Source organism: Aethalodelphis obliquidens, unplaced genomic scaffold (genome assembly GCF_003676395.1).
Source record: "Aethalodelphis obliquidens isolate GAN/ISIS:26980383/991018 unplaced genomic scaffold, ASM367639v1 scaffold30, whole genome shotgun sequence".
NCBI lineage: Eukaryota > Metazoa > Chordata > Mammalia > Artiodactyla > Delphinidae > Aethalodelphis > Aethalodelphis obliquidens.
This window is the reverse complement of record NW_020837974.1, coordinates 9,173,640-9,188,593: the sequence shown is the minus strand read 5'-3', so window position 1 is coordinate 9,188,593 and position 14,954 is coordinate 9,173,640. Positions and strand designations below refer to the sequence as shown.

The following is a 14,954-nucleotide window of genomic DNA, read 5'->3' as shown; positions in this document are numbered from 1 at the left end:
CTCCCTTGGCCTTCACCTTCCAGACCCTCTGGCCCCTCCACCCCAGCCTGAACATCTCTCCACTCCTGCTTAACACCTGACGCCTATTCTGTACTGTGGGCCCAGATTGACCCCCTCTTCCCACTTCTCCCGGAGTCACAAGCCACCACTGGATCCCCTCTCATCACCCTGCTAGACAGTCCCCCACCCGGGGCCAAACCTGTCCTTCTGACCACTAGTGATTGGAGAGAAGACAGGCCCCAGAGGCAACCAAGTGCTGGACTGGTCAGCTGATGCGGCGGCTCGGGGTTAAAGTCAGCCCAGGCCGCTGGGCTGGATAGTGCCTTCAGACCAAAGGGAAACCAGACTGGGCAGAGGCCTCAGGCCAGTGGGTACCACGGATACCTTTCATTTCATCCCACCCATGCTTCCCAACTTTGCCTGGTGTTGTTATACATAATATAGTTTCATCTAAGTCACATATAAGCAGCCCTAAATTAATCTACCTTGTTCCTTGCAGGTTAAAAGAATGCTTTCATACATTAAGTTCTTTAAACCCTAACTGATAACCTGGGAATCAAGCCCCCACCAATAGAGGAACTTCAGAAATCTGTTTAGGATCACAGAGCTGGAAAATGCCAGAGCCGGAGTTCCACAGAAAGTGGTTTACTGCTTTTAGAACAAAATAGGATGCTCTCAGAACTTTTTTTAGTGAAGAAAATACTTTTAGAACTTTAAACCTTTTTAGAACTTTCCTAGAGCACTATTCTTGTCAGCTGATAAAGTAGGCACTTTAATACGCAGAAAACCCTCCAGAAGCAAGTGCCTGGGCTGGATGGCTCAGCTCACAACTGTGTGGTTCCCGAGCTGTCCCGCTGGACGCGGCCACCTGCTCAGAAGCGGGGCTTGCGCTTGCGGCCGGTGTACTGAGTGTCAGGTCGGACCTCCTTGCCCTGCCGCCGCCGGCGCTCCTTCTTCTCCAGCACCCACTCTCGGCTCTTCCTCACCACTCCCCGCCTCGCCATCCTGTACGGGACCCTGTGCAGGAGACACGACTGTGAGCAGGTCCTGTGAGCAGGACAGAGTGGCCTGGCTGGCACCCAGGTTAATCCCAGCAAGTAAGTGTGGTGAGCTTCCCCGGAGCCAGGTGGCCTCAGATGCCCCTTCCACAACAGAAGCCCCCATTCTGGACACCCCCTTCCTGGTGACATCTGCTGGGGCCAGAGCGGTTGTTTAGGAGGAGGCAGGAGACGTGGGGTCCCCCCCTCGCTCGCAGGCATCCACGCGGTTGACCACGTGGTTAGGCATACGTACATACCTGCTGTGGGGCAGGCAGGGGCCAAGCTACTTTTGGGGCTCACAAGAGCCGATCCAAGGAAAGCAGGCCCTAGTCTGGCTGTGAGGCCAGCACGCTTGGTACAGACCAGGTTGGGGCTCCCAGCAACTACAGGTGTCTGAGGTAGGAAAACAAGGCTGCCCGACTCGTGGCAGCCCTGACAATGATCCTCAAGGGGTGATCTTGGCCTCCAGTCTTGGCTGAGGAGAAAAGGGACCTCCCACAGCTCTATGGGAGAGAGGCCCTGAGAACAGGGGAGCCTGGGCCCTCAAACCACATCCCCACCTGGCAGTTGGAATCCAACTGTTTTCAGCGTCGAACACACCACGGAGGCTGCTTGCCCTCTGAGTAACCATTCCCTGAGTACCTGCGTGCACGGCCCGTGGACGTTCTACAGTGGCTGTGAACCAGCCCTGCCCCTGAAGAGTCCACGGCTGGGCTGTGGTAGCGACCGTCCGCATGAGGCAAAGCAAGAGCAGGGAGGCCAGGAGCTGCTAAGGCAGTGATGGGGAAAAGGAGAGGGCCACAGAGATAAGCTGCTTCATGCAGAAGGCGGGCCAGCATTCCAGACAAGAAGCAATACATGAAAATGAGGCACAGGGAAAGGACTGAAGAGGAAGGTTAGGGAGCAGAAGAGCCCTGTTGCCTGGAGTCATTGAGTGTAAGGAGGGGAAGGGTCCAAGTGAGACTCTGAGGGTCAGCTGAAGATTGAGTCGTCCTCGTAAGTGTCCTCCTCGCCTGAGGACCAGTGGAAGCCGGACTGCATGACACACCCTTCCGGCTCCTACTTCTCATCTGTTCTAACCTAATAGTAAAAGTCAGATTAAAAAAAAACACCAAAAAAAAAAAACCAAAAAAAAAACCCACCAACTCAGAATCCCACCTGGCTGGTCCAGTTCATGGAGATGTGAACACCAACCAGCAAGGAGCGTGCTCTCCCTCCAGGAAGCAGCGAGGCTTTCTACCACAGGAGGAACACAACATGTCCTAGACTCTGGGGTGTGCAGATAGCAGTTCACGAAAGAAAGTTAAGAGGGCCTACAGTGAGGGGGCAGGAGTCTGGTGTGCCAGGTGCAAAGCAGGCTGCTGGAGATGCAGGACTAAACAGATGCAGGACTAATCCCCAGGAGTCTCTAAGGAAGGACGAGCTCTGGGGTAGCACAGTGAACAGGGGGCAAGACGTGAGCTGCGGGAGGGACGATGGGAAAGAGTCATCAGGGGAGACAAAGGGAGCAGTGAAGACGGTAAGCGACCCCAACCACAGGTGCCAAGAGGAGAGCGGAGTCCACAGTGCAAATGCCAGAGGGGACGGAGCCTTTGGAGAGAGCAGCTGACGAGTGGTACGGTAGAGGCTGAGTGACGAGGATTAAGGAATACATAGGTCAAGCAAAGTTGTTGGGGGGCGGGGGGAAGAAATTAGAGATAAGTCAGGTAAAGGTTTAAAATACTTTTCCTTGATTTACCTATTTATTTACAGTAAGTGGCCTGAATGTGATCAGACAGAAGTGACAGCACCGGGAGAAGCCCCATCAGCCTTACAGTAGACAAAGGCCTCCTCCCACCCTCCTCAAATCCGAGGACTTCAAAAGGAAGAGCCTGTAGGGAAATGAGGTCCGCGCCAGGCACTGTGCTGAGTCCTGTACAGACATGCCCTCGACTCAACTCACTGCCCAAGAGGGTGGCACATCCCCCCCAATTTTAAACACGAGAAATGGATGATCAGGTCCCACAACTTACCTAAGTTTACAGTTAGGACACGTCGTCTGTAGACACCGGCGTGAGGACAAGAGGGAGCCTAAGATAGACGGAGGGGAAGCAGGAGACGGGACCACTCCCTGAGAGCAAGCAATGGGCACCTTAGAGCAGAAACGGCTAGGAGAGCCCCCAAGTCCCCACGGGGAATGGGTGAGGAAGCTAAGGGAGATGACCGCGGAGGGCCAATGGGTCAGAGGGCATCAATCCATGGTGAACAGGAGGACCGCACTCATGATTTTCACCACAGGTGGGCCTTCCTAACTCATCCATTCTCGGCTCATTTTTCCTCTTAAACGTCGTAAGAGTCTGAAAACCTTTCACCCCTACTAATCAGAACTAAGAAACACCTCATTCTTCACTACCTTATAATCAATTGTTCCTTCAACAAATATTGAACAACTTTTGCTAACAAGACACTATTCTGGTTTCAGGGATACAGTGCAAGTCCCCACCAAGTTTTCATTCTAGTTGGGGATAGAAGTAATACCAAGTAAACGAATGCTTATGATTTAGAGCAGTGAAAGGTGGTAGGGAAAATAAAGGTAACAAGAACTCAACTGAAGATACTGAACAGAGAAATGGCAAGATATGATTTACATTTCAAAAACGTAAAAGAAAAAGGGAAGTCCCTGTCTTGCTGCACAGCAAATGAATTCAAAGAGGCAAAGTCAGAAGTAAGGAGACAAGTGAGGTAGCTTTCAGTAATCTAGGCAGCAAAGACAGAGACCAGGTAGGAGTGGGGAAAAGGGATGGAGTGACTAGATGTAAAATGTAAGGAAACCAGGAAGCGCTGAGAATGGAAAGAATGGAGGGAGGAAGTTCGGGGATGGAGACCAAGAGCTCTGTTTTGTTCCAGAGACCGTGGGAAGTCCAGGTATGGATATCTAGGAGGGGAGGTGGTTTGGAAAGCAGAGGTGGGATTGAGACCAAGCATAGAAACCTGGAGGTTCTGAACCTGTAGCTGGTGTCTAAGGCAGCAGCACAGAGAGAAAAGGGGTCCAGGGTGGGCCCCAGAGTGGACCAAGAAGGAACAGCCAGTGAGGTTAACAGAAAACCGGGACATTGGGTGGGAGGCCAAGTGAGGAAAGCGTTAGGGGAGCGATCGGCTGCATCAGCTCCTAATGAGCAGGCAAGTTACAATGAACATGGAGAAGGAAAAAAGACTGGGAAGTGACCATGGGTTTGGCGAAGACAGCCTGGCGGTGGCCTCGATCAAGAGAGCAAACTGTGGGGCTTCCCTGGTGGCGCAGTGGTTGAGAGTCCGCCTGCCGATGCAGGGGACACGGGTTCGTGCCCCAGTGCGGGAAGATCTCACATGCCGCGGAGTGGCTGGGCCCGTGAGCCATGGCCACTGAGCCTGCACGTCCGGAGCCTGTGCTCCACAACGGGAGAGGCCACAACAGTGAGAGGCCCGCGTACTGAAAAAAAAGAGAGCAATTTGTGATGAGACAAGCATGAGCCAGAGGAGAGGAGTGAGAATGGCAGAGGAGACAGTGTGAGGAGTTCGGTCATAAAGGGAAGCCGATGAACAGGGTGGCCGCCAGGAGCTGTTACGGGGTTAAGGGAGGACCCTTTTTGAAGACAGGAGAAATCGCGCAGGATGTTTGTGTGCTGATGGGGATGACTCAGGAGGGTAAACATGAGGATGCGGGAGAGGAACGAGAGCCACAGGGGCCAAGTGGGGATGGGGTCCGGGATGTAGGTGAAGGAGGCAGCCTTGGGAGGAGGGGACAGCCTGCTGGGTATGGCAAGAGGGCAGGCAGAGAGGAAGGCTGCCCACAGACATCCGGAAGGGCTCCACTAGCTCAGCCGGAGGCAGGTGCAGGCACAGGTCTGAAGGGCTCCCAGGTCCTATTTCCGCCTTGGTGTCTCTGCCACACCGGACCCTGACAGGCTTGGTGAAAGCAGAGAGAAACGGAGGAGTCTTGCTGCTGTGTCTAATGAACCTGGTGGCAGCAACTGCCTGCGCCTTAGGCAGGGCTGAACGACAGCCTTACCTCTCAACCGTGAACGTGGACTCCCTGGCCTCCTCTTCCTCATTATCTTCGTTCTGGGCCTGCAGGAACCAAAGTGCTCTCAGATCACCCTGGAGATCTCTCAACCCACCTGCCCCGCCCCAGAAGGCCTGGCACCCAGGCCTGAGCCCTTCTAACAGGTAGACGGCCCGGCCCCAGAAGAAGGGAAGCCAGAAGAGATGGGCCTACAAACTCAAGGTCCCTCACCATTGGTATAAAGGTCGAAGGTCCAGAAAACAAACAGAGGTAGAACCTGAAACAAGAAAGTGCAGAGTGAGGGCTGGGCTCAGAAAGGCTCAGAGAGCAAGACAAGTCCTCCCCCTCCCTGCCACAAACACATACAGACACAGCCAGGCCTCTTGCCTGCCCGGGGCCCCAGTGACCCAACTCACTGCCCTGGTGCTCGCATCAGCGGCCTGTGAGGGCCACACCGCCACCCTCTCTCCTGCAGCACGGGCAGCACCCTGGCTCCCGGCACTCACTTCTTGGCTCTGGCGCTGTTGGGATAGTCCACCAACACACCACCAGTGAAGCCGGCCCTGGTGGCCTGGGTCGTGATCAGCTCCAACTGGGGAGAGAAGAGCGCGCAGTCAGGCAGGACGGCTGGGGGAGCAGCAGCTTCCCGCCCCCTCCCCTGGCCCCGCTCTGGTCCCAGAATGGACCTTGTCTGGGAGAAGTGAGGGTCTTTATCAGACTATTCCCAGTTCTGAGTCCCCGAAAGCCACGCAGAGAAGGTGCAGCCTAGAACCAGCCACGGCAGATACCTCCCTCGGGGGATTACAGACCAGCCAAGTCCCCCTGATTCTCACTTTCTAGCCCAGGGACCCACCTCCCGACTCAAATCTCAGGGGATGAATGGCCACCAACTGCGAGGCAGACTCATTCATGTTATTAGTCAGGGACAGCTCGCCACTTGTCTGTCAGAGTCGGTACCTCCTACCCCTCACTGCTCATGCGTCACACTCCACAGAACAGACAACTGTTGATGTCCTCTCCCCCACCCCCAGTTATTTCTTCGGTTATGGAAATCAGTAATATCAGATGGTTTATCTGTCAAGAGAAGACAGACCCCCCTACCCCGCCCCTCGCCCCAGGTACCCCTCCCTCTTCCTTAGGACATTAGGTCACAAAATGTGCCAGCAGGGGCCACGGGGACCACTCCCAGGAGCTCAGCCCCTCCCTTCCCACCAAGCAGCCTAAGGTTGCTTGTTCCATCACCTCCCAACAGCAGGAGGGCAGGTGGGTGAGGAGCAGGATGATGTTTACCTGTTCTGGGTCCCTCCCCCTTCCCTGCACCTCCACTAGCCAAGGGGTTCACCTGCTCTGAGTTCTCAGGGTACAGCTGCAGGACAGCCCGAGCTCCATGGACCTGCAACAGAAACATGGTTATCTTTCAAATATCCCATGGGGTCAGGACCCAGACACTCCTCCTTTCCTTATTCACGAGATATTTATTGAGTTCCCATTATGTGCAAGGTATACTGTTCTCAAGGCTGGGAAACAGCCAGGGACAAAAGAGACAGCCTCCGAACTTCTGCAGCTCACATTTTAGTGGGTGAGGTAGCTAATTTACAGTAGTGATTAAGTGCCAAAAAGAAAAATAACTTAGGACAAGGGATGGTGCATGACAGCAACTATCAAGTTTACTTCTGGCTCAAGGAAGGCCTCTCTCTGAGGGACGCTGGAGCAGAGACCGGAATGTAGTAGACGGCTGGGCTATTTAAATGTCTGAGGGAAGAGCATTTCAGCAGAGAGAAAACCAAACACAAAGGCCCTCAGAACTTCAGGGTTAACGCCAGGACCTGAGAGGAAGAGAAACCATGTAACGCACAAGACGCAGCTATCTGCCAGAACCACCCACTCTAAGAAAGCCAGGGGTGAGGTGAGGGGACTGAGGGGACCAAGAAACACCCGGATCCAAAAAAAAAAAAGTGAAAGAACTCACTTTTAGGACTTAGAATCGCAGACTATCATCTAATCCTAGTAAACAGTGGAAATCAACACCATCACTTCTAAAGACAAGAAAGGGAATTCCCCAGCAGTCCAGTGCTTAGGACCGAGCGCTTTCATTGCAGGGGCCTGAAGCCGAGCGGTGTGGCCCAAATAAATAAACAAACGAACAAACAAACAAATAAAAGACAAGAAAAAGCTAATAAAGGCTCTCTCAGTGGTAAATAACCACCCCGCTCCCCATCTGAGCACTGGCAGTAGGTGGAAGGCAAGGTGGGAGTTGAAGGATGTGAGCACTCTAGAAGGTGTCCTCTGTGTGGCCTCGAAATGCTGTCCCTGTCCTCCCTCTGTGGCGTCCAGGACCCCAAGCCAACTTCTGACTGGTATTCAGCAGACTGGACACAGGAGTTGTGATCAGTCTCAGATTCTGACATCAGTGTCTTCGCATTTCACTAGAGCGTCCGCCCCCTAAGCTTTCCTTTTTTGGGGGCTGAAGACTTGGACCAAAGTAGCCAACAATGAGGTCCTGCCATCCTGTGTGGTCCCATCTAAATGGCATTCCCACGGGGCACCTCCACTTCATCATGCTATCTGCAGGGCAAGGGAGGGACAGGCAGCCAGCCCAGGTGGGAAGGAGATCTTATACTCACCAGAACAGAGTAAAGAGCAGAAAAGAAGCAGTACAGGCGCTTGGCAGGAATGTCGGACTTCTTGTTGGCACTACACAGCCACTGCACTGCAGAAATGCTGAAAGAGGAAGGGACCTAGTCAGGAAAGGGAGCGATACGCAAGGTTCAATCTCCAGGCGAAACCCTCCTGCCCACGACTCTTTGTTGGCACGTGCAGGTCCACTCCAGGTCACTATTCTACAACGCTGGACCAAATAGGGTCTACAGAAGGTGAATGTGAACTTCTCGTGGCCAGTCCAAGGAAACATTTCCTCAACCTTGCTTCTGCACACATCTCAAGTTTAGCATTACTCAGCAGGTCAAGGCTCTCCCTGCCACCTACCCCTTCATTCCCTTCCTCCAATCAAGGGAAATATGCTTTGGACTTACACAAAGCCATTCGCTCTCCTCCTAAATCACTTCTTTCAACTGTACCTGCTAACTGTCTCCACCATCCCCAGATTTAAAGCCTCAAGCAGCTAGTATGTCCTCCTTTCCGACATTCCGCTCCTCACTGCTGTGCACATACATCTACAGAACTCCAAACCCTGCTGGTGTGTCCGACCGCCTCTCCCAGCTTTTACGTTCCTCCACTACTCTCCTTGGTCAGCACTCATTACCGCCTCCATCGCTTCGACAACCTAACTTATCTCTCCTCTCACGTCTTCTCTCTTCTTTTAAATAATCCTCCTACAACACAGACCCGATCTCGTCACTCCCCAGCTCCCCATCAACTACTGAGTAAAACCCAAACTTCTCAGGATGGAGTTAAAAGCCTCTAGGAACCGACCCCACACAATCTCATCTTCCGTAGAATTTCTCATTCCTCCCTACACCTATTAGACTCCTTTCCCCACCCACTTATGTGCTTTTGCTCACACTGTTCCTTCACTCTGAAACCCTCTCCTTGACTATCCAAATTCCTCCCAACCTCAGGGCCCAGCCCCGGCCCCTCCTGCTTTCCTGTGCTCTTACTTCTCTTCATAACTCTGGTGGGTCCCATGATTCCCTAGTACACACCCCACACTGGGGCTCACATTTAGTAACTTGGTCCACATCTTACAGCACCTAAAAAACCATGGAGTCTTAAAAACAGGGACCTTTATTTCCACAAACAGCATAGCACCTTGGACAATTTCTTGCAGGTAACAAATGTTGAAAAGAAAAAGCCTGCCATACCACCCCTCCTCTTAAAAACAAACTAAAAATGACTATTTACTCCTGAAACATACAAGACCAAATTGCTGGCCTTTGGTTTTCTGCAGCTTAGAACATCTCACCTGATCATTACTAAAAAGCAATTGCTATCTTTGAAATGTTTTTTCTCCCCTCCTGTTTTGTTCCCACATGTAAGCTAATCCCATACCCTAAAAAAACCCTTCAAATCCAGATTTGTACTCCTCACCCAGATTCCTACTGTGTATCGCTACAGCTCAATCTATTATCACAGGAGGTCTTCCCCCAGGTAATGATTAAACTATGACTTCCTACCCTAGCCCCTACCTCCACCCCACCAACAAAACACTAAACCAAATACTAAACAGAACTTACCACAGAAGACAAAGAACAACTTCACGTTTCTAACTGTAATTTCAGTGTTCTAAGATCTGTTATCAAAGCACTACGTACACATTCAAAACTTGGACCTGACGCCACAGAAACGACTCCTAAGCCATCGAAGAGACTGGAGCAATTGGGGTCATTCTCCACTACAAAGTCCTTTGAAAAGAAGTCAACAAGATGGCTGCTGGGACCCACAAAATGGCTCCTAGAGGCTCAGAAGACCACTCCCCCACACACCCCCCCCACACACAAAGCAGAGAAACTTATACCGTGGTGCCTGAACCTGGCAGTGCAAGATAATCACAGGAGTAGTTTTGAAATACAAAAAAATACATATTTGGGGGCGTTGCTCTGACCTTATACATCTGAAAATCCTGGGGGATGTGTATTTTTAAGTATTCTGTGTGATTCTGCTGCACAGCCAGGTTTGGGAAGCACTGGCCTGCAGGACTAAAAGCAGGACCTGAAGACTCTCACCTGATACAACCATCAAAGGAGCCCGGTTTGAAGGGGATGCCCTGACCCATGTCCCCCAGAAGCAGGTCTCCCTCCGTGTCTCGGTCCAGGGCCACATCTACATTGGAGAAGAGTAGGTGAGGAATCAATCTGCATCACTGTTCCATACTCATGCAGGGGAGTCCACTCCAGTGCTAACTAGGACATACTTACCCAGCATGGCAGGGCTGATGTCAATGCCCACCCAGTAGTGCCCCTCATCTGAGAGGTAATCTCCACTCAGCCCAGAACCACAGCTGGAAGACACAATCAAATGGGGACTCAACACTGTGAGTAGCAAAGACATCCCACCACCCACCTGGACTATCTGAAGTGAGCCCCAGGATCTCACCCAATATCCAACAGATAACAAGGTTGACCCTCAGGCAGACAGAGGAGCTCCAACGCTCGCCCAGCCATCTTGGTTTGGACATCAATCATCCGTGAGCTATAAAAAGGCAGAAACACAAGCAAGTGGTAAAGGAGCTCTGGGCTAAAACCTCACCCAGACCAAGAAAAGCCAAAGAAAGAGAAAAAGGAACAATCATCCTGAGGTACCCTTTCCCGGTCAACAAACTAGACTACAACTATTTAAAAGTGACCCCAGGGCTTCCCTGGTGGCGCAGTGGTTGAGAGTCCGCCTGCCAATGTAGGGGACACGGGTTCGTGCCCCGGTCCGGGAAGATCCCACATGCCGCGGAGCGGCTGGGCCCGTGAGCCATGGCTGCTGAGCCTGTGCGTCCAGAGCCTGTGCTCCGCAACAGGAGAGGCCACAGCAGTGAGAGGCCCGCGTACCACACACACACACACAAAAAAAAAGTGACCCCAAAAGTCCATGTAATACAACGTGTTATTTTGTTCTGACACAAATTAAAACTGTAGTAGCTGCAGAGCTAATGTGAAGTTAACAAATCATTTACCTAATGACCAACCATTGGGTATTTTCAACTCTACCAGGCTCTGGCATTGTATTACTTAAATACATGTCTTCTAGAAGAATTATCCACTGTAGCTACTCCCATATAGAAGGGTGAAGAAGACACAATAAGAATTATAGCAGTGCTGTCCATGAGAAACATAACGCAAGCCACTTGGGACATTCTAGAAGCTACGTTTAAAAAGAAATTAAATATGTAAAGTTAACTATAGTAATAGTTAACCCAACATATTCAATATTACACTTTATTTAATCCAGTATACTCAAAACATCATTTCAATACATAACATAAAAAACAATAAAGCATTCTACATTTTCTTGACATGAAGTGTATCAGATTAAATACGTTTCAATAGATGGCTGATGACTACTGGTTACCATATTGAACAGAAGAGGTCTAGAGTGTATCTGGCTTTCCCAAGATCCAGCGAGAGTCACACGTACCAGTTTTCAAAATGCCTAACACAGGGCTCTGCAACTGGAAAAAAGTTTCTATTTGCTACATAATGACAACTGACCAAAGGGTTTTTGCTGACTCTGTCTGATACTCCAATTTGAACAAAAAAGAGAAAAGAGGTATCTGCAGAACTTTCTTACAGAATACTGTATCGGAAAAAAAGGTTTGGAAGTCCTTGCTCTAGCCGTCATCTGTTAACTAACTACAATTGTACAAAAAACTCTCCTCTACGAAATTCAGATACTCTACCAACAGCTGTCCTAAGGATTTACTGAGATAATGTAAACTGCGGCGTACAGTAAGCATTCCATGAATATTATTTCCTTCCCCCCAACAGCACTGATCCCTTACACATCTCCACTGCGTCCTACCTGTTTTATCACATGCTTAAAATAAGCTGTCGTATGAGAGAAAGTAGGCGTGATCCCTCCCATTCTGATGCTAAGGTTACTGAGACCCATTCGAAAGTTTAAAATTGACTCTTCCAGTGTCAAAAGTGGGATCAACTCAGGTCTCTTCCTTCCCCCGCCCCCAAATTCTGCGTGCTTTCCAAGCAACCTCCGCAACCAGGGCAACTTGCCGGTTCCCGACCCCCGACGCCTCGCAACATCCAGGCTCCACTTACTTGCGCACGTATTTCCGGGCTTCATTCTTGTCGTAAAACTGCAGGGACGAGAAAAGAAAAAGGGTGGGGAGTCGAGGAAGAAATCAAGACGCGGAGGCCCCAGAAGAGGAGAGGGGTGTCCGCGGAACACAGGCCTCACCAGCTCCGGAGGCCCGCTGTGCTCGGGTCTCTGCCCACGTGCCGCCATCCCCACGCCTCTGCAACAACACTCGCGCGACTTGCTTCGGGTGTCCGGCTTTTATGTCCTCGGCCTGGCGCCCGCCTCGTAATACGCATGCTCCACCCATCTCCCCGCCTTCTCTTTTACTCGATTGGCTACAAGGGCCGACTGGATGCGAAAACCGCACGCCTCCCATTGGCCAGTTCATCTTGCACCGCCCGCCTGACTCATTCAAGATGGCCGCCCAGCGCGATGTGAGATGGTCACGGCTATTACTGTGGAGGTTGTGGCAGGCCCGGGGGGTTCCACAAAACTTGGGATTGGGCCTGGGCCTAGAAGTGAGAACTTATTCCCGGAGCGACGGCCCGTACTCGCGCACGGCGCTCTATGAGCTGCTCGGCGTCCCCTCCACGGCCACGCAGGCGCAGATCAAGGCGGCTTACTACCGGCAGAGCTTCCTTTACCACCCGGACCGCAACGCCGGGAGCGCCGAGGCTGCCGAGCGGTTCACGCGCATCTCCCAGGCCTACGTGGTGCTGGGCAGTACCACCCTGCGTCGCAAGTATGACCGCGGCCTGCTCAGCGACGAGGACCTGCGCGGCCCCGGGGTCCGGCCCTCCAAGACGCCCGCCACCGACCCCGACTCGCCCCGCACCCAGCCGCCTGCCTCTCGGACCCAGGGCCGCGGTCAGGCCTCGTCGGGAGCCAACCGCACCATGTTCGACTTTGACGCCTTCTACCAGGCGCACTACGGCGAGCAGCTGGAGCGCGAGCGGCGCCTGAGGGCCCGGCGGGAGGCCCTTCGCAAGCAGCGGGAGGACCGGGCCAAGAAAGGCTTACGCTGGGACGAGACCCGAGACACGGCTTTATTCGTGGTTCTGCTCACAGTTTTCATCATCATGGGTTTTCGTTTTTAATCGGAGAGCGGAGGGAAGGGGAGCAGCCGCGCCACCGCCCCCCAACCCCCAAGAAAACGGCCTTTCCTGTCTTCTTGAACCCGTTGCCTCCATTGTCTGCTGTTGTCTACTTCTACTGGGGTCCGAAGGAACTGCTCTCCCCTTTCCCTTCCCCACCCGGCCACCTTAGCCATTGACCTGCATATCCCTACCCCTCTGGTCCAGAAAAGGAGGCTTTTTGATGCCCAAGAAAAAGGCTCCAATGAGGAGTCCCGAAAGCCCGAGAGTGAGGGGTTTCCTGGAGGCCCTGGGGTGCCTGCTTCCAGATGTTGTCAATTTCTGGAACACTTGCTGTGGCTTTCCTGTAAAGCTCCGAGCAAGACTCGTCTGCTCCTGCCCCACGTGTGTAGCGTGGGGCTCCTCTGTAACCTTGAAACGTGCAATGTGACCAATTGTGACTGCCAAAAGAAAAATTCTGGGGTGATAAGAAACTTGTCTTTCTGTGAGTTCCCCAAGCCACAGGTGAGACCCAGTGTAGGGTAAGGATGTGATCTGTGGGAACCTGGCCATTCTTTGGTGGTCAGACCCCACTCCGCCTTCTGTTGGTGGTGAGTGTGAGTGGGAAAGAAAGCAAGGTCATGAGCGTAAGGAATGAGCCTTCCTGCTCCCATGCTTGTCTAACGTATGACCTCGGAGAGGTTACTCTGTGGGCGTGATGGCAGAGGAGCAAATCGTTTGCTCTCTTTCGGTCTGTCACACTTGATTATCCAAGTTCTAATAGGCTCAGTGATTAAAGTATGATGCCAGGGTCTCCCTGGCGGTCCAGTGGCTAAGACTCCGTGCTTCCACTGCAGGGGGCACAGGTTCAATCCCTGGTTGAAGAACTAAGGTCCCACATGGTGCAGCAGCAGGGGGGAAAAAGAAAAAAGAAAAAAAATATATATATATATATACATGCATACATATATATATATACATATATATATATATATATATATATATATAATGCCAGTAGAGTCAGGTTTGTCCTTGGGACACTGTGCCTGGCACCTGGTCATCCCTTGACCAGCCAGCCCCATTGCTAACTGTGCAGCTCCTCCCTTCCCAAAAATAGAGCAACAAACTGGGAGTTTTGAGTCACCTGAGTGTGGCCCAGCCTCCTGTTTCGCTGGCAGTGCTTATCGCAGGTCCTACAAGCCAAGTCCTTGAAACATGGCTACTTGAAGCTGTGGGAATTGGGGGAGTTTGAGTAGACCGGACTGTTGAGTGACAGGAGGCACAGGATGGAAGCGCACTTCCTTACTCAGAGCTGGCTGAGGGTTTTTTGGTTCTTTGTTTCCTCTTTTCCTAATTGGTGCAGTGGGTTGTCACTTGGCTAGAGCTGTGGTAATCCAGTTCTCTTAACCGTGAATCACTGCACGTGGGGTGTGGCTTAGCTGTGAGATGGTAGGTACTCAGGTATGTACTGTGGAGTGTAAAGCTGTGGGGTAGGAAAACCTTTGCAGGAGATCTTCTGCAAAGGTAAGGGCCTAAGTAGGTTCTAAACAAAGCCAGAGGTGCTTTGCTATATTAACACCAGTGCCTGCACTCAATCTTTTGTGGCAGTCCTTGGATAAATTGGGAGAAACCCATAGCTAGTGCAACTTGGTTTCTTGGGAACCATTCTGTTTTCTCTAGCCTTGGAGGTTGGGGGCAAACTCTTAGTCGTGGCTTTGCAGTGACCATATGATTCAGTAGTAAAGATTTAAGCCTACTCTGGTTCAGACATGCTGGGCTCGTGAAGCCTTGGTTTGGGGGAAAGGGCATATGTACTTTAAAAAAGAACATTTAATGTTACTATGTTTCATATCTGGAAAACAAGAGGGAAAGTCTTTTCAAAACACAAACTACAGGAAGTGAAGCTTAGTAAAAAGTACAGAGGCTGGTGATTTTCAACCAAGGAGTTGGGGCATAACAGTGTCCTTGGGACAAGATTCTATCAAAGTTTCGATTAAATGGAGTTGGGGTTCTTTTAGGTCTTGTTTGTGAAAGCACTAGTGGTCTGTGATAATCTGGGATCTTTCTCATGGGCTCTTTGACGTAGATCTCTCAAGTTCGTTTTCTCTCAGTGAAAATCAC

General features: G+C 51.6%; 2 protein-coding genes and 1 non-coding gene across 3 annotated transcripts; 1 reads left to right on the top strand and 2 right to left on the bottom strand.

Moving 5' to 3' along the window:
* Window positions 1-629: 629 nt before the first annotated feature.
* On the bottom strand, window positions 630-12,015 carry BUD23 (BUD23 rRNA methyltransferase and ribosome maturation factor). The gene is made up of 11 exons (XM_027126144.1): window positions 11,920-12,015; window positions 11,781-11,818; window positions 10,114-10,209; window positions 9,936-10,018; window positions 9,744-9,840; window positions 7,686-7,782; window positions 6,404-6,454; window positions 5,568-5,653; window positions 5,293-5,338; window positions 5,068-5,126; window positions 630-1,017 (listed from the first exon to the last, which is right to left on the bottom strand). Exons 1-11 carry the CDS (start codon window positions 11,965-11,967, stop codon window positions 873-875), a joined length of 846 nt encoding a protein of 281 aa, XP_026981945.1. The 5' UTR covers window positions 11,968-12,015; the 3' UTR covers window positions 630-872.
* Window positions 1,428-1,559, bottom strand: LOC113630828 (small Cajal body-specific RNA 20). The gene has a single exon (XR_003437109.1).
* Window positions 12,016-12,154: 139 nt separating the features above from the next.
* DNAJC30 (DnaJ heat shock protein family (Hsp40) member C30) lies at window positions 12,155-13,639 on the top strand. The gene has a single exon (XM_027126145.1). The coding sequence runs from the start codon at window positions 12,177-12,179 to the stop codon at window positions 12,855-12,857; it is 681 nt and encodes a 226-aa protein (XP_026981946.1). The 5' UTR covers window positions 12,155-12,176; the 3' UTR covers window positions 12,858-13,639.
* Window positions 13,640-14,954: the final 1,315 nt, after the last annotated feature.